The sequence below is a fragment of the Gymnoscopelus braueri genome, assembly GCF_963280865.1.
Source record: "Gymnoscopelus braueri genome assembly, chromosome: 2".
In the NCBI taxonomy this organism is placed as follows: Eukaryota; Metazoa; Chordata; class Actinopteri; order Myctophiformes; family Myctophidae; genus Gymnoscopelus; species Gymnoscopelus braueri.
The window spans coordinates 39,640,367-39,658,907 of NC_137604.1; the positions used below are offsets into that span (position 1 = coordinate 39,640,367).

At 41.1% G+C, this 18,541-nt stretch overlaps 2 protein-coding genes across 3 annotated transcripts in view; one reads left to right on the forward strand and one right to left on the reverse strand.

Moving 5' to 3' along the window:
• LOC308075573 (calcium uniporter protein, mitochondrial-like) overlaps positions 1-11,656 on the forward strand; it is a 33,914-nt gene extending 22,258 nt beyond the window's left edge. Inside the window, exons 2-8 of the mRNA XM_080415519.1 lie at positions 6,301-6,361; positions 6,774-6,944; positions 7,576-7,680; positions 8,563-8,723; positions 9,067-9,270; positions 10,954-11,070; positions 11,460-11,656. Coding sequence (XP_080271645.1) covers positions 6,301-6,361; positions 6,774-6,944; positions 7,576-7,680; positions 8,563-8,723; positions 9,067-9,270; positions 10,954-11,070; positions 11,460-11,537 — 897 coding nt within the window. The 3' untranslated portion in view covers positions 11,538-11,656. The remainder of the gene's footprint in view (positions 1-6,300; positions 6,362-6,773; positions 6,945-7,575; positions 7,681-8,562; positions 8,724-9,066; positions 9,271-10,953; positions 11,071-11,459) is intronic.
• Positions 11,657-13,807: 2,151 nt separating this feature from the next.
• On the reverse strand, positions 13,808-17,464 carry LOC308098034 (caspase-6-like). Of its 2 annotated transcripts, none has more exons than XM_080446255.1 (7): positions 17,372-17,464; positions 16,831-16,858; positions 16,255-16,404; positions 15,597-15,673; positions 14,700-14,875; positions 14,400-14,547; positions 13,808-14,141 (listed from the first exon to the last, which is right to left on the reverse strand). In XM_080446255.1, exons 1-7 carry the CDS (start codon positions 17,400-17,402, stop codon positions 13,897-13,899), a joined length of 855 nt encoding a protein of 284 aa, XP_080302381.1. In that variant the 5' UTR covers positions 17,403-17,464; the 3' UTR covers positions 13,808-13,896. The 2 variants fall into 2 exon arrangements, with proteins under 2 accessions (XP_080302381.1, XP_080302380.1); XM_080446254.1 differs by having other exon boundaries at positions 16,255-16,407; positions 17,372-17,413.
• Between the last annotated feature and the right edge of the window lie 1,077 nt (positions 17,465-18,541).

Below are 18,541 nucleotides of genomic sequence, written 5' to 3' on the forward strand. Positions count from 1 at the left end.
CGTTGTTCAGTTGATTAAAATAATAATAGAAAACTACTGACTGTAGAATTCTAAATTGTAATTTTTTAAGGTGTTTACTACTTTAAGGTGATTTAAATTATGCTTTCATGCTTTTTGGACCATTAATCAAGCTGAATGTCCAAGAAGATCCAGCATTACATTCAAAAAGAGAAACCAAAGCATTTGCATAATTTTTTAGCAAACCTCCAATTATGCCTACAGTATTTGACAAAGGCTCTGTCCACATGTGTTGCAAATATACTGCATATTGGAATTAGATTATTCAGCAATTGCATTGTGATATGAATTCATTGGCAGACCTTGATCCATGATATAACAGCAGCATCCGGTCACTTGGGATTTTGTTAAATCAGCCATATTCAGTTAAATAATGCTGAATTCAAATTAAGCAGTAGTTTTGTTTGTTCTTTGTATCCCAAGTGGCTACTTTGCTATTATTACAAGTTCCTACAGTACATACCGTAAGCATGTCATAAGAGAGGCATTGCCTAAATTACAGCATCCCTTTACTGCATGACTGCAGTATTGAATTAAAATCCAAGTAGAGGTTCCTACCGTTATTTACTGTACATAATTGAACATCTGATTCCATGCCTGTTAGATCATTCTGATGAGCACTATATATTTCTGCTATGTTGCTCATTATATCCTGGTTAAATACTAACGATTAGTTTATTTAGGCTACATAGTGGTAAAACATAAAATGTGTCTTTTAAAAATGTGTCATAAAAGTGTATTAGTATAGTTATCTATGGAGAAAAAAAGTGTGCTATGTAATTAGGCTATTCGATTAATGATTGATTAATTAATTATTTAATTATGCAGTCCCAGTTCAGAGGTTGGCACATGAACCAAAGGGCTGTGGCTGATATGCTCAAAGTGTACTGAACAATGGGCTGAGCCGTAGTAATCCTGTTGGCCAGGCAGGATGATGAGCTGTTAATGTGGGAGTGTGTTCACGACAATCAATATGGCCTGGGACTTTTAGCTTAGGAAGATTTGTTGAGGAAAAAAACAGCATTTCATCACAATGATTTATGCAAGACTGTGCATCAGCAAAAATAATTGACGGATTAGACAGTTTACTTCCTTTTGAAAGCTGTTGGGATTACTGTGTAATGTTTAGGACTGCAGGCAGGATGGGGATTTTGAGGTGCATCCTTATACTATACTTAACCCATTAATACCTGGAACGCATCTGTGTCACTTTAGATTTCTTTGGCTATTCAAAAATAGCAGATATACAAGCTCATAGCGCGGCACCGAGTGCCGCGCTATGAGCTTGTAGATCTGCTATTTTTGAAAAATCGTGAAAAAATATTTTTCAGATTTTTTTCAAAAATCTGTTAGGATTTAGAAAACATTTTTAAGAATCGTCTCAGGTCTTAATGGGTTAAGATGTCTGTGTAACGGTTGACCAAGCGGCCAAGGCTCCAAAAAATTAACCAGTTCAGAATTTCAGCTTTTGGGGGGGGTTTTTTCTCAAAACATCCTGAACTGTCCCATGCAGCAGAAAAAAACGGCGAAGGTCTTTTTAAATAGAGAAAATAAGACTTGTAACAAAAATAGACTTACAAAAAAATGGGAAGACTTGAAGCACAACTAAAGACAACAAACCATACAGTGACTGCACAAAAAGGATATCCCTTAACTAAGGGCCCTGGAAGCTCTGTCTCCAGGCTGTTAGCGCTTTGTCTGCCCAAGTACTACTACTACTACCTGTCTGTTACTTGCAGCCTCCCTTAAAGTAATACTAGGTAACGTTTTCAACAAAACTAAAGTTAAATTGTATATCTTTTGTGAGTGGCAAAAGTTTCACAACACCCACTCCATGAATTTCACCCCCGGAAGCCTTTTATTTATATATTTTCTATTGAAAGTGGACTGGGGGGACTTTCCCGGGGAAATGACGTTCCTGGCCAACGTCATGACGTCGTGGCCGACGTCCCCAGGAACTACCGCAACGGTTTCCTGTTTGGCCAGGAACTACCGCGGTAATATCAAAAAGGAACCTCACGCTGATGTTAAGAGAATGTAGGATTAGAAGATCGAAAAAGAACAGAAAAAGAAAGCACAGCTCATGGTAACTAATGCTCCACTGGCTAAGAGAAACGATCCGTAGATAGTATAAAACAATTAAAAGATCGCTTTTTGAAACGCTTCCGGCTTCCGGTGAAAACGAATGGAATTCTGGGTAATCGAGGATTACGGAAATTGTATGCAGTGACGGTAGTGACCAGCAGAGGTTGCTAAAAATCGTTATTTGGGATTCTGCATTGTATAACTTTAAATAGGGAGTGGATCCTACCACAAGTACAGACTCCAATTAGCTATCAATTAGCTTTTACAGACATTCCCCATTCCACAGGAATAATCTAAACTTTAAATAAATTAATCACATATTTTGGCGCCAATATAAATCACAAATACTTAAACAACAAGAACGCTGTTAAAGGGATAGTTCACCCCCCAAATAACTTTTTTTCTATTGATTACTCACCCCATGGAGCCTTGAATTCATGGATATTTATTTGTTTTTGTCGCATTCCTTCCTTTATTATTTGATTATAATAAATGTAGCCCCATTGATTCCGGTAGGAGACACAAATGCATTTGTGTCTCCTACCGGAATCAATGGGGACACATTTATTATAATCAAATTATTGGCTTAGGAATGTGACAAAAGCAAAAAAATATCTATGAATTCAAGGCTCCAGATGGTCAGTAATCAATAGAAAAAAAGTTATTTTGGGGGTGAACTACCCCTTTAAACACATATACACACACCCCTTCTCCTCTACAGTACTTGGCACGTCGTTACCCCCTTTCTTAACCAAATGGACTGGCCCTGATCTGTTTCTGCCGTTCCAGGTCTCATTCAGAGGTGAGTCAGTACTGCAGAGGAAAGACGGGAGACAAACAAACATTTCAGCTCGGTTCCAATAAACAGTGTTTTAATAAACATCAAGTTTGAACCCCTGAAGTCTGTGTGTTACTACATTGCCCTTTTAGTGTGTCTGTGTATAGCAGGGCACAGGCTGCCCCTTGACAGTCTATATTATAGAAATTATGTTTCAGCACTAATCAGATCTACTTTTGTGTGGGTTCCTTCCCATCATTAGACCTGTCACAATTATTACATAATCACTTGATCACAATAATTTGAGTCAATCGACTATGGTGCATAGACGTAAACAGCTGGATGAAATTATATGAAATGTCAATTCCATGTCGATGTCAATACTTTTTAACCACTTAAAAACCTGCTGTCCCTATTTTGGGCATTTAGGGAAAACAGTTTCAGAAATGTTGGAAACATTTTCATACATTTTCAAAAACTAGACTGGTGACTCTTGGGTACCGGCCTACTCGGGAACAATGCAAGTTGGGAACGATGCAAATAGGTAATGCATGCCCCACCCTGTTATCCTATACCCGTTATACCCTTTGTAACCGTCTGTCTGTCTGTGTTCCTTTTGTGCCCATATGGAAAAGTCCTTGTGCAGTGGTTGACATCTGTGGAGAATGTCTGTGAAGAGTGCAATCTGGCTGTGAAAAGTGGACTGACTATAATCAAATGGCAGGTGTGGGGAATTTGCCAAATCAAGCTCAGGCTGGGGTTGCCATGGCAGTCAATTTGTGCCCATATAGAAAAGTCCTTGTGCAGTGGTAAACATCTGTGGAGAATGTGTGGAGAACGTCTGAAGAGTGCAAGCTGATTTGTGAAACGTGGATTGACTAAAAGTGGACTAAGTGGCAGGTGTGGGGAATTTGCCAAATCAAGCCCAGGCTTGGGTTGCCATGGCAGTCAATTGGCTCATTTGGGCCACGGGCAGAGCCGAATGTAGTCGGTCGAGCGGTTCTCGCGATACGTGAACTACAGTACGTACAGAGATTCCGCGCATTTATTGTAAGATAGTGAAAATAGCAGCTCTACAACCTCACAACTTGTTGTGACGTGTTGTGGGCTTGTAGATCGGCTATTTTCAGTATGTTTGAAAGGACTCGAGTCTTCAAACCTAGTCCTATGTTGCGCTGATAAGAGCAATGGTCACCAAGTATGGCCATTTGAAGTGTTAAACACTGCTATAACACTGCTGGTGAGCAGTGATACACTTGCAGCACCCAGGGCCACTGTCATACCTGTGCAACCTTTGCGTTCGGGAGGTGGCGGGGCTTCAGCAATTACAGCCCGTCCCGTAAGACCACCTACCAGTTTTGAAGCCTTTAGCATACTGGGCACTGTAGTTATGGGTGTTTAAACCCCAGCCAATAGGAACACAGAGGGGGTGGGGCGTCAGCAAATTACAGCCCACTCCTATTGGCGGTCTAAGAACATCCACGAAGTCTGGGGCCTTTAGCATGCTGGGAATTGAAGTTATGGCCGTTTAAAGCCCAGCGCTAAGCCCAGACTTGAAGCACAACTAAAGACAACAAACCATACAGTGACTGCACAAAAAGGATATCCCTTAACTAAGGGCCCTGGCAGCTCTGTCTCCAGGCTGTTAGCGCTTTGTCTGCCCAAGTACTACTACTACCTGTCTGTTACTTGCAGCCTCCCTTAAATAGGGAGTGGATCCTACCACAAGTACAGACTCCAATTAGCTATCAATTAGCTTTTACAGACATTCCCCATTCCACAGGAATAATCTAAACTTTAAATAAATTAATCACATATTTTGGCGCCAATATAAATCACAAATACTTAAACAACAAGAACGCTGTTAAACACATATACACACACCCCTTCTCCTCTACAGTACTTGGCACGTTACCCCCTTTCTTAACCAAATGGACTGGCCCTGATCTGTTTCTGCCGTTCCAGGTCTCATTCAGAGGTGATAATTGGGCTGTAAATGGCTGTTTAAAGCCCAGCCAATAGGAACACAGAGGGTGTGGGGCTTAAGCTATTACAGCCTGTCCCTATTGGCCGTCTAAGAGCACCTACCAAGTTTGGGGCGTTTAGCATGCTGGGAACTGGAGTTATGGCTGTTTAAAGCCCAGCCAATAGGACCACAGAGGGGGTGGGGCTTAAGTAATTACAGGTTGTCCCTATTCACCATATTCACACGGCGGCCATTTTGCTCTTAAGTCATACTTGGGCACCCGTTGGGGTTGCATTTCTTCCCAACCCTGCAAATGATGTGAGGGCAAAATGGCCGCTGTGTGAATATAGTCAATTGGCCGTCTAAACCCCAGCCAATAGGAACACAGGGGGGGGGGGGGCAGAGCAATGGTGCGCCTTTGGCACCACACGTGGTCCCTGGTGTGGCTATTCTGATGGCAGACCCGTGACCAGTGTTGGTGCCAAGTTTGGTGCGGATTGGAGCAACCGTGAGCCTTGTTTGTGACGTCCGTCCGTCCGTCCGTCCGTCCGTCCGTCCACCCACCGCCGACCCACCGTCGGTCGGTTGACCCTCTACGCAATTTTAATATAGGATTTATTATGTTTAAAATCATTGAGGATATGGTCTGTTTTGGCCATAGTACATTATTCATTTGTCATTTTTGTACATTTAAGTCATTTGTCCTTACAAAACCCAAACGCAATATATGTTTTTTATTTACATGTTCCAATGTTCAATGCCCAAAACACAATTAAGTCATTAATCGCTTATTATTATTTAATTATTTGTATGACTGTTAATCATCAACTAAAATGTCATGATCATGACAGCTCCACCCATGTTTGAGCACTACTCAGATCTACTTTTGTGTGGTTGACTGCCCCTTAAATCTCAGCCCCCAACCACTCACACCTGCACATCTCTATACTAAGATAGAATGGTTGGTTCTTATAGCACAAATTCAAGCTGTAATACAGGCTGTCCAGGCACAGAGCCAGTACACCAAAGAGTTAAATACAGTAGATATGCTGACTCTACATAAGAATTTGCTGATGATGTACTGTATACCTTTTATCTTTATGCCAACGTTGAAGTTAACTGGGGTCACCACTTTGAGTGGAATGAAAATATTCAATAAGCTTTCTCTCTTTTCTCTCTCTCTCTCCCTCTTCTGTTCCTGTCGCCATCTCGCTTTTCCTCTCTCTCGCTGTGTTAATTTCACTCTCATTTTCTCTTCCACAGCCAAACATGGAGACCCCTGTTTGAATTTCTCTCTCTTCTTGCTCTCTTTTGTTCTCAATTTGAATTCAATAGTGTTATGTTGCTTCTCCATAAATGTTTGACCAATAGTATATTCACCATATCTAAATACAACTCTCTCATTCTCTCTCTCCTCTTCTCTCGTCTCCCTTCCATCCCTCCTCAACTAAAGAGATGGCCACTGCTAGGACATCATCAAGGTGTTTTCTGCAGTACACTCATACCCTCTACTGGTAAGTTACTGCTACTACGTGTAGAGTACAACAAAACATCTGCCTTTATGATTGACGACTGCATTTGTATGACTTTAATCAACATTTAAACCCCATAAAGACTGCAGAAGCTATGCAACTGTCTGAGACAAATGATATCATAGTTTATTTTCTATCCCGGCTTAAGTTGTATCATTTTCAGTATAGGAGTGAATGATGTACTAGTCAATAATGTATTGATATTTGTCTAGCCACCAGCAAATGCTACTAATAAAGTAATAAAGTAATACTACCCACTTCTGCACAAACTTGAGATGCTTTAGATTTGACTCAGTTTCAATGCCCAGGTAGTCATTATGTCTCTTTGTAGGGCAGTAAAACACACTGCAAAACCACCCCTGAGATCCTGCTACACCTTGGTTTATGTCCCCAGATGTGACTCTGCAGTACAGACATGGCCGTCCTGTGCTGGAGGTCCCCCTCCCCTCCAGGAGTGAGAAGTGTCTGTTCTTCCTCAGACCCATGCTGATGAGCGTAGGAGACCTCATCAACGACCTACAAAGGGAGGACCCTGGAGTCACCACCACCTCTGTGCTCGCCAAGGGTAGGTCACATACAGTACATATACATTAATAATGGTGATAATACTGCAAATGCACACATGCTGTATATCGTTGCTGTCGGGCAAAAACCAGCTAACTCTATTTCGACGCTTTTGCATTTTCTTTCCATAAATAAAGTGCTATTGAACACCCTTTACGTCTGTGTGTTGTTAGTAAAAAAAATATTGAACCAATGAAAAGTATTAAAAAGCGCTTCTGATAAAACCAGCTAACTCCATTGGATCCTCAAACTTTCTGCTAAACCAGCTAACTCCACCAAAGGGGGGTGGAGTTAGCTGGATTTGCCGACTCCAGGCTCCACCCCCTTTTGACCTCCAACCTCATCGTGAGCTTGGAGGTCCATTCAGCTGTTCTTATCAATGATGAACAAAACCTCCTAACTCCAATTTTGATTTTGTTTTTTTCATTTCCTGAAAAATGAACATTTTGCAGCTGGTTTCTGCCCGACAGCGGAGATATGCAAATTTGAATTTGACGTAGAAACAATAGATGTTTTTAACCATCAAATAACCACCAAACATAATCTACAAACTTTTTCTTCAGGCAAGGCAGCTTATAGAACGTGATATAAAACAAAACAAATGACAACCTCCTGTGTGGTTTCTCTGGCAGATGGACAGCGTGTTGCCAACAATACCCTTATCGACACTCTACTGGACAAAGACTTTCAGCTCATCATCAACAATGTAGTGTACAACGTCCACTCTCCTGAGAAAGGTATCCAGAACAACACAACGCTTTCTAGTCACCCAGAACTTATTGCACTGTATGTGCTTCTCAGTTCTACTACCAGTTCATTGGCCTTGTGGTTAGTGTGTCTGCTCTGAGACTGAGATTGGGAGGTCAGGGGTTCAATCCCTGGCTGAGTCATACCAAAAGTACTAAAGCCTCCCTGCTTGGTACTCAGTATCAAACGTTGGATTGGGGGTAAGTCCCTGTCAAATACTAGCGTCATGTCCAGGGGATGTACTTGTACACTAAGCTGCCTCATGCTAAGGAATCAGCGTGAGGCAACCACATGGCTTGGGAAGGCTACTTACTTACTCTCAATTCTATTGGAAGTGATGTACAATTTTTGTGTGGATGTTGTGTCATCAGTAGCTCTTCTTCTCGCCATCCCATATATTTTATATTCACTGAAGGAGGCGGTAGAGGAATGTTGATATTTTGGCCTGAGGGTGGTGCTGGAGGCTATGGCATGGAGTCCCTGAAATGGTTATGGTTCACTCAGAACATTGCATGGCAATCCACCTATTTGATTTTGTGATATCTTGCGTGGCAATCCACCTATTTGATTTTGTGATATCTTGCGTGAGGAAAAGCCACATGGTGTACCACACCGCAATCCAGTCAGTAGTTTTTTAGATATTTTGTTTGGGACCAAAGTATTGAACCCACCAATCCATAGTCATAGCCCTTGATCCACCACTACAGAGGCAAAAAGAGTGATAATGAGAGATTTTCTTTTCCTCTGACACCTAACTGTATTCTGAAGGTCACGGATTCGGCACCGCACCAGAATACCTAGTTTAGAAGACTGTCTGGAACACCTTTTCCTGTAAGGGGTGAATGCTAATGCTCCAGTTTTCTGCTGTACAGAGTATTGTTCTAGCGAGCATGCGATGGAGCTCAACGACATGAAGCACATGGTCCATCTGCTCCACATGGCGCTCCACCTCCCTGACCACCACCTGCTGCAGGAGAGGCAACTGCTGGAGAGACTTGATAGCCTCAAACAGGAGCTCTCACCCCTGGAGAAGGTAGTGTGTGTGTGTGTGTGTGTGTGTGTGTTTGTGTGTTTACTTAATACTTTAATATAAACAGCACAAGGTACTGTCAGACATTTGGGCTAAAAGGATAACACCAAAAAGTCTGTGTGTGTTTCTCTCTCTACATATCTCTCTACATTTGGATTTTCAGAAGATTATGTGGATTTCCTGTAATATTTTGTGACATATCTATATATAAAACGAACTAATCTATAATATCTTGAGCCTGGATGCTGTAGATTTCACTTATTTTTATTCTTTCAAATGATCATACATACAACACTATTAATACATGAGGCCTGTGGTCCCTCTCCTTGTCTCACTTACCATCCAGATGAAGGCCCAGATCTCCCGTAAGGCCGAGTTGCAGTCATCCAGAGCTGTGTGGGGTGGCCTGGCCCTCCTGTCAGTGCAGGGTGGGGCAATGGCCTGGCTCACCTGGTGGGTTTACTCCTGGGACGTCATGGAGCCTGTCACCTACTTCCTCACTTACAGCACCAGCATTGGTGTCTTTGCCTACTACGTCCTCACTAAGCAGGTCAGGAGATGGAGGGGACTCAAATGTTGTTTCCGTTCATTCATTTAAATGTGCAATTTAGGCACTTAGCTGATGCTGTTTTCCAGAGTGACTGATACGTTTGCTTCAATTCCTTGTTCACCAACAAACAATAGAAAATAATGTTAAACAAAAAAGCATGCAGTCCATAATACCATGGTAATGGACCATATTTATATTGTGGTCATTTAGTTTCTTGTATCATTCTCAGGGGAAACTCACCCTGTCGAGGTGGAGCTTACCATCCTAGAGTATGCTGTAATAGTAAAATGGCTGCCACATGAATATGGTCACTTATCCAGTTATCCTAGACAGCTCATGAAAAAGGGATGTGACAGTACGAAGATACACATAAGAGAATAGGGATATGGGAGAGGGGATGTCATTCTAGGGATGAGAGACATCAGATACTTCCTCATCTGGTTCTGTTTCAAACAGCTTTTATAATAATGTGAACTAAGCACATCTTTATCATCGCTGCCACGATCATGGGAGTCTACATGTATTACATCTTCACCAAACACGTTAGGAGGCCTTAGGGGTTTCTTACTTCAGTTGAGGTTAGCCATTCACATTTCAGGTCTTTTTTGACACTCTTATGCAGAACAAGTATGCAACAAGTGCAACCACAGAATCAGCTAATAAGGACAAATTTGACCAATTAAACCCTATATTTGTTGACTGGAGTTCCCCAGGGGTGTATACTTGGCCTTGCCTTTTTCCCCTGTACACCAAATCTCTTTGCCGAAATTATCCAACTACAAGCTCACAATGCATCGCGTTGTGAGCTTGTAGATCTGTTATTTCCGTTTGATGTTTGCCTATTCTTGCCAAATGTTAGTAGGAACACTACTTTCATGTGGTTCCACAGGCACGCTGACTTGAGTGCCTGCTAAATGTTACAATGCCTTAACAGTCTTATTGTGCTGTAGCAATGTCCTTAGTTTCCTATCTGGTCGGGCATTTAATGGGCTGTTTGTAATGGGGGAGATTAGGGGTTAGATTTCCTTTGTTAAAATCGATAACTAGGGAGATCTGATTCCACCTCTTTACTATCTGGTCAGTGAGCCATCATTGTGCCTCACACACATTGGCTTGCAGAGTAATGTAAACGCCAGCCAATATAAATGGTAGGAATTCACATGGGGAATAACTGGGGAATAAAATGGTTTATGAGTAATAACCATAGAGGTATAATATAACTAGAGGGCGGATTGCCCCGCCCCCAGCTATCATTTCAATGAATGTGCTCAGTGGCGTTTTGAAGCACCCGGAAACCTGCCGGAAGTAGAATTATTGGTTTGATTTTGTACCTCCATAGAGTTATGAGCATGCGCACTAGTGTCCTTTTTGCGTTCTACGGCAGCCCGTGTGTCAAGGATTGAACGCGATATATTTATTAAATACACTCGAGATGCCTATGTATAACTAAATGCATATGTGTTTATGTATAATATGTTTACATATTTATATCTATATATATAAATATCTCTCAGCATGTTTTGCGCGTGCATGTATTTCTCCCCGCCTGCAGTTCCAGCTTTGGCCACTGGGGTGGCAGCTTCAATGTTTCTCAGCAACTCTGGGGGCTTGGTAATAACACTGAAACACTGTTCACCTCACTTCTTCCCAGACTGTTAACAATCACAACTTTCCTGTCTGCAGGATTATGTTTACCCAGAGGCTAAGGACAGGCAGTTCCTGCATTACTTCTACAAGGGAACCAAGAGGCAGAGTTTCAACGTGGAGAAATACAATGAGCTGAGAGAAGAGCTATATCTGGTTTGTTAGCTCCTGATTTGTCTTTAACCTGTCCACTTATTTCAATTCAAAATACAAACATTTTGTAGAGAGAAACAAATCAAGTCCATTTTTTTCATTGAGGTAGACAGCAGTATGGAAGCTGCGAGGTAGACAGAATACAGGAGGAACTTATGAAACCAAACAGATGATATAGCGACATGGGAGATAAAGGACAGTCAAATATCAGGTATTGAAGTGAAGGACAGTTGGAAGTATTGCAGTCTTACTGGTAAAAGTAGTAGTAGAAAGGGAGTGGTAGTACCAATTAAAGCACAATGTCATAAACCCAATATCTTACCAAATAATCATGATTGTCATTTTATCCATAACATTGCAGCAGTAATTATCAGTTTTTCTCATTGTGTCAGGTGGAGGAGGATCTGAGACGTCTCAGGAATCCAACCCAACTGCAGATGCCGGTAGAGCAGATTCAACCCAAGCCATGAATATATAGCCAAGAAGCCATGAAGAGAGACACACACACACACACACACACACACACACACACACACACACACACACACACACACACACACACACACACACACACACACACACACACACACACACACACACACACACACACACACACACACACACAGTTTATACATACACATGTACATACTTTTATGGAACCATGCACATTATATGAACTTATTCATCCTTGACACGATAGTACATCAACAAATGGTTCAACTATCTCAGTGCTACACTGTCTTCAGTGTTGACTGAAATGCTGAAGACTGAAGACTGAATGTTGGCAATGTATGAAGTTAAACTTAAAGAGAATGAAGACCTCAGTCCCAAAAAGTACACATTAATGAAAACACATCCAAGCACACACATATAGACATTCATAAAAAGACCAGAACAAAAAACAGCCCCATTGCATTTCTTCCACTTTATTTTGATACTGGTGCCTTTTTATGACTAATCCATATCATCCAGTGTTTTGTTTACAATCTTGATAATGAAGTCAACCATGTCCTTTTAAAGAATATTGAATAATATAAAATAAATATCACAAATTTCTTGAGCTTGTTGAGCATGTCTACTGATGTCTGATATTATAATACGTTTATAATCTCTCTGATAACTTTCCTATCTTTATAGATGGGAAAACATGTTTTATTTATAATGTAAATAAAGGTGTGAATATTATACTTAATCTTGTCATTCAGGCTCTGTTACATTTTGCTCCCTGCACAGTATAATTGGAAGTGCAGGGAGACATAGAATAGTGATGGTGGGAGCAAAGAAACACAGTGGTGTGCAACAGCCTGAGGAGTAACACAGGAATAGAGTGGTGAGTTTAAATGGTCTACCAAACAGATCAGCTGTCCATAGAGTATACAGCATCTTGCCTGAACTTCTTGCAGGCCAAACATTAGCTGCGGTCTTGAACATTTCATGACTTTCATATGGTGTTTTCTTGATGCAATGACAAATTAAAAAGAACACAGAGGAAACCTTCCATATGGTTTATTAAAATCAGAAATGATTTCAACAAATATTCAAATGCAAACGTTACTTAATGTAGGATAGTTTTACCCCTCAGTTGTTGAAGTGGTGTTATGAAAAATCAACCAACACAAATATTATTCTTACGTTTTTTCTCCCACTGGTGACATAATGATCCCTGTGTTATTCACTGCACCTCAAAAATACTGGTTACAACTTAGTTCACAGAATAAACATTTAGCATTTTCTCTTCACACAGTTTGTTATCGTTGCTAAGGTTTATAAATGACACGACTCTACTTGGTAGTGGTAAATGGGTGCTTTAGATATTTGGATTACAAATGTTCACATTATCATAATCGATCTATGCTTAGAGTAGACACTTTTACAGTACAGAGTAACGGTCTAAAAGCCCTGTTGGTATCCACTAAAGGCTGTGCTGCTAGAGGAAAGATCAATAGAGTTCACCCTGCAATCTGCCTATTGGATTATGTGATAGCTGAAGTTTTGGCCTGAGGGTTGAGGTAAATTAAATGCAATGTGGTCATGCAAATATTTAGGGGTCTTTATCCAGGGAGCATGAATGTACTCAACAATTCCATGGCAATCTACCCATTACAATTTAAGATAACTTGTGTGCACTTGCACATTTTGGCTTAAATGTGACCTAAGTGTGGCACACATGGATAGGCCATGGTGAAACACAAATCAGTAGGCTTCATCCTGGCTGAGCACATTAAGTTTAATGGAAATCAGCCAATACAATTGTGAGATTTTGCATGTGCAATATGACATTTGATCTGATGGTGGTGCTAGAGGAAAGGCCATGGGGCCACCAAAGTCTGTAGAGGCCATCATGGGGTTCTTGAAGCTGCACAGCAAAATCTGGCCATAGGTGTTTGAGATAACTATGTTGTTTGGGACCAAAGTGTAAGACAGATGCGTGGATGGATGGACAGACACATTAATCCTAGCCTTGTTACTAGTGGGGCTCAACCTGAAACATTAAAGCACAATTTCAACGATTGCACCATATAGCATATCATACAGTCATTATGACTGATAGTCCCTCCTGAGTCATACATAGATGAATTGACACAGCTGGTAGTGTTTCTAGGCTGTCATTTTCCTGCCTGAGGTATTTAACCATGATAATCTTTTGTTGAGAACCGTATGCAAATATGCATACAGTACATAGTTACATTTTGAAAAGCAAACTGCTGCAAAACACGAGCATGAATTTCCATGAGCAAAAAGACAGGCCCAATTTTGCAGACAAAATGGACTGCTAATTTTGTATCAATTGTCTGACAAATCTTGAAAGAATAAAGTTATACAAAGGGATCAATCTATACATTTTTGGGGTCGGAAGTAGAGTTTCTTTGTGAGCATGGAGTTGAAGCAGGGAACTTGTTTCTTCCCAATTGCATCCTGGTCTTTGCAATTCATAACACTCCTCATGGAAACTCGTCTGTTGACCAGAGTAAGAAGCTCTGTGAACTCAAGGGAATCTCCGAACTTCCGCAGAGCAGCAGTCAGATCCTGGATGTACCAAGAGCCATTGGTGGTCTCCCGGTGGGAATAGTATCCTGAACAAACAGAGTGGACAGGACAATCTGGATGACTGAACAAATTGTGCACCCATTGATCTGTTCTCCACTAATATAAAATTGTCGAGAAAAGTAATTAATTGTGCTTGCTCAGAAAATTTTATATTGTGGGAAGAAATACTTTCAAAACAATTGAAATACAAACACATTGTGTGACCAAACCAATCACTCTAGCAGAGCCATTAGTATAGAGATGGCCACTATTCCTGTGTTTTATCCAAGCCAAACCAGCCTCACCTTCAGCCACGGAGTAACACATGATGAAGTCTGCCCCAGCCGGAAGTGTGTAGAGGACCCCAGCATCCACCACTACCTGGTTGGCACTGTCTACTACATCCGATTCCATCGGGGTCACTGGGTCATCATGCTTGTCTCCACGGCACGCCTGGCAATGGAGACAAGCAACTTGAATATAACCGGACAAAGCACATTTCAGGTAGATCATAGTAGAGATGTGTAGCTGAAATACATAAGTGTTGACAGATTGTTTTGATCAGGTAGAAGGTATTTTTCCAATGACATTTCATTTGACTATACCTGTAAGATAAAGATCTTTGGCTTCCCTACGAGGCTTCTGCACTTGTCTCCTTTGAAAAGAGCAGTGACATCCCGGATGTAGACCTTGTCGTCGAATGCGTACACATGGTCGTCCTCGCCGTGGCTCAGGAACACGCACACAAAGCAGTCGTCATCGGTGTGGTTGTCCTCCGCAGCTGGCAGGACATGAACCATTTTGTTAAATTCTATACTTGCAACCTACTCTAGATTGCAGGCCAACATTCTGCATATACCTTTATGTTTATTAATCTTTTTTATGCTACATTTTAATCCATCTTATATTGTTTTTATATTGTACATTGGGTTATATGGTTTAACAATCTTATTCTTATCTAACTACTTACCTTGAAGTTGCCTACTTATGAATAAGCTGAACTGAGTCAAGCTAGGTTTGTACAGCAGCAGGGCAAATCCTATCCTATTATCCTTCTATAAAATCCTACTATAAAATGAAGAATACTCCTCACTCCTCATGGGCACACATGGGCAAATGATTCCAGATGGAATCAAACTGGAAATGTTGCAACCATATGGTCAGTGACAGCTCACTAACCATTCACCCACTAGTGTGCCCCAATGCTCAGGGCTTTGAGGGAAAGGGATATCATGAAGTTTTTGAATGGGTACAAACAATGCAGTGGGGATATTTCAAAAGGGTTGCTGACTGAGTGAAGTAAGAGGCTTATGTATGTCTTTGTTTATCTGAAGAAACACAACCTCTAGATGTTCAAAAGCAGTTACTATGTTGGTGTGAAGGGGGTATTAATCAGGTTAAGCTCCACAGCATGTACATGGTCATATGAATGGAATAGTTCTATAAGTATCCCACCTGACACCTGAATATCCATGTAAACGTAGGCTAATCACTGTGCTTACCTCCGGTGATCTTGCTCAAGATTTCATCCTTTTTCAGGTTATCATAGGCCTGCACCTCAAAACCCAACGCCTTAAATCTACATCAGAAAAAAAACAGAATCCATCAACATGAGGAAATGCTCCAAGAAAATATTATCAGCCAGACCTATAAGAGACTTCTACGTCTGAACAGGCGTAGAAATGTTTTCATCTGTCCGCCTTGATAGCTTTGGCATAATGCTGCCAAACCAAGACAGCAGCAGATATTTCCATTTTAATGAAGAAAGTAAATATGTTGGAGTGGCTTATTGTCGTTATCAGCCGAGGAACGAGGGCATATCTAGCAATTCAAAGGCAAGCGGATTCGCAACAGCAAAGAATATACCTACGTATACATACCTTTGGCTTTATCTGAACCACATGAAAGGAGTTAGTGTTTGTTAGGTATAGAGCTGTGGGTCCTTGAGGGGGTTTCAGGGGGTCCACAGCCAAATTCATTGTTTAACTTCACTATAATTAAATTCACATTATGACTATTTTATCAACACAAACATTTTACTTGTAACTAGGCTGTTTCAATATCATATTGTGACAGTTTAATTACATTTAAACTAAAACAAACGCATCTTTATCTTTATCTATCAGGGTATCTAGGGGTCCATGACATGTAAAAATGTACCTCATCTCTAGGTTAGTTCGGTCAGCATTGGTCCCATAACGAATTGGCAACCCCTGTTTCCAAAAGAAGTATTCCTGGTTAAAGATGAGTGCTAGACCTCGTTGCCTGTGGTCCATCTTGTATTCTTCTGCAGGATCCATGGAGAAAGTGCTGCTTGATGGAGAAAACATAAGAGAAGACACAAACAAGATGATGACGATTGAAGGTAGTTAGTGGAAGATCAGAATGTCCTGGGTCAATCTCAGACAGGTGTCACTTGGTCATTCGTCTGCCCTAAAGTAATGGCGTACAGAGAATGGGGGGTATACTGCACTAATTCACTGCACTAATTACAGTATACTTATTTAAAGGGGTCGCTGAGGGTTAATATATTCAAGTGCACATTTTCTTCATTTCATGCTAGACTTTCATCATTACCTTAACTAATTATGTCTCCATGGTACTGGTCATTGTGTCAATAAGGTTCTGGTCATTGTGTCTCCATATCATGGTCAGTATTATGTTAGTATCATGGTCAGTATCATGTCATTATCATGTCAGTATTATTATCATGTCTTTCTGTACATAAACGCTTACCTTCTGGCATCTGGCTCATCTCTTCGGTCTATGGAATAAAACACATTAATGAGTAACCAATGTGTCAATTCATGAAACAGATATTATTCCATGTAATCACCTGGGTATTGTACTTTGACCACACTGCTGGGTAGTAAAATGTAGCGTCACAGATCACTCATACAGTAAGCCTTTCGGTTTTGCTTTAGTACTAGCAGGAACTAGTTTTCAATAGGTTTGCCTTTTGACAAACACATACTTATAATGCATGTTATAACACCCGTTTTGCTGTCTGTAGCAGCAACACTCTCTGACAAATTTAAAAACAGAGCAATTAAGGCTAACAAAGGTGAATAAAAGATGGACTAAACCTGTGCATTTGATAAATCACAAGACTGAAAGAAAAATATATATGTTTAAGGTACAGTAAAGACAGTTGCGCACAAATATGCCTATGAGAGAATCTGACAGATACCCGTATGCCTAATATACAGCAGGCTAACAAGCATTGTTAATTTAAAATCAGTTACATTTAACAAAAAACAAGAAGTATAAAGCTTACCTTCGCAGCATTTAGTTTCTGGACTAGACATGATAGCAATACTTCCAGCTCACAAGTACTAAACGATGTCAAGCAAGCCCAACAGTGACTGCATGAACTCACTTGGGGTGAGTAAAGGTCATTTCAAACGGTAAGTGTAACTCAGAGCGTCATTCAGATTTGGCAGGCGGAGCATGTGTGCTCATCACAGGCACACGCCTGCCTGCCTCCAGGTAAACTGCAGCTTGCTAAGCAGAGCACTTCTCGTTGCTGCTTGTTGTCAACTTGTCGCAATGATTACAAGGTTGATGCTCACTGTATGAAAGGCCTTTTAAAGGAGTCCCTTCAGATACAAAACTAGAAAAAGTGCTCCTCGGAGCACAGGTCTCCGCCAGGTCAGGTACGTTATTGTGGCCTCCTGGTGGCGCTATAATAGGCCAATGTGAAAAGGGTGCCATTTATTCTTAGGTCTTTCACAGCAATCAGACACTGCATTAATGATTTGAGGCATTTTGTTCCAAAAATGTGTTTTGCTAAATTAGACCTGCTGGTGGCGCTATAACAGGCCAATGTGAAAAGGGTGGCATTTCTTCCTCGGCCTAGTGGGAATGTGCGTGTGAAAATTCACGGAAATCGCAAGCTGCGTGCATAGTTTGAGGCTTTTTGTTCAAAACGGACCAATCCTGCAAACTTTGGAAGCTAACCATAGGCAATGAGGATGGAATATGGGAAATCGGACAGATTTGTGTTGATCACATGACTATAGAGATACTGTGTACCGATTTGCTATAAAATTCCCGATTTGGATAAAATCTGTAGGAGTAATGTAAAAAAAAAGGGTTTTGCACAAATCGGCCTCCTGGTGGCGCTATAACAGGCCCATGTGAAAAAATATGGGAGTGTGTGTGTGCACAGTTTCGGAGCGACCGGGCCAACGGTGCCAGAGATTAGCTGTTCACACACAGACAGGACGGACGGACGGACGGACGGACGGACAGGGGCGAAAACATGCCTTTCGGCCTGGCGGAGACAATTACTGTTTGAATACATCTATCAATTACATTGCCATGAAATGTGTGGCCTCACATGTGTTGCCATTGACTCAGTTGCCCATCTCTATCTATGAAGAAACATGACCAGCAGTGAGTAAGACATGGCAGAAACCGATATTGGTTGGATATTATTGATCAA

Bases quoted from the DNA above. Each gene is read 5' to 3' on its own strand.
- LOC308098034 (XM_080446254.1), bottom strand. From the start codon at position 17,402: ATGTCTAGTCCAGAAACTAAATGCTGCGAAG. The intron at 16,408-16,830 runs GTAAGCGTTTAT...TTCTCCATCAAG, and splicing joins GATGAGCCAGATGCCAGAAG to CAGCACTTTCTCCATGGATC. The intron at 15,674-16,254 runs GTACATTTTTAC...TTTCTGATGTAG, and splicing joins CGAACTAACCTAGAGATGAG to ATTTAAGGCGTTGGGTTTTG.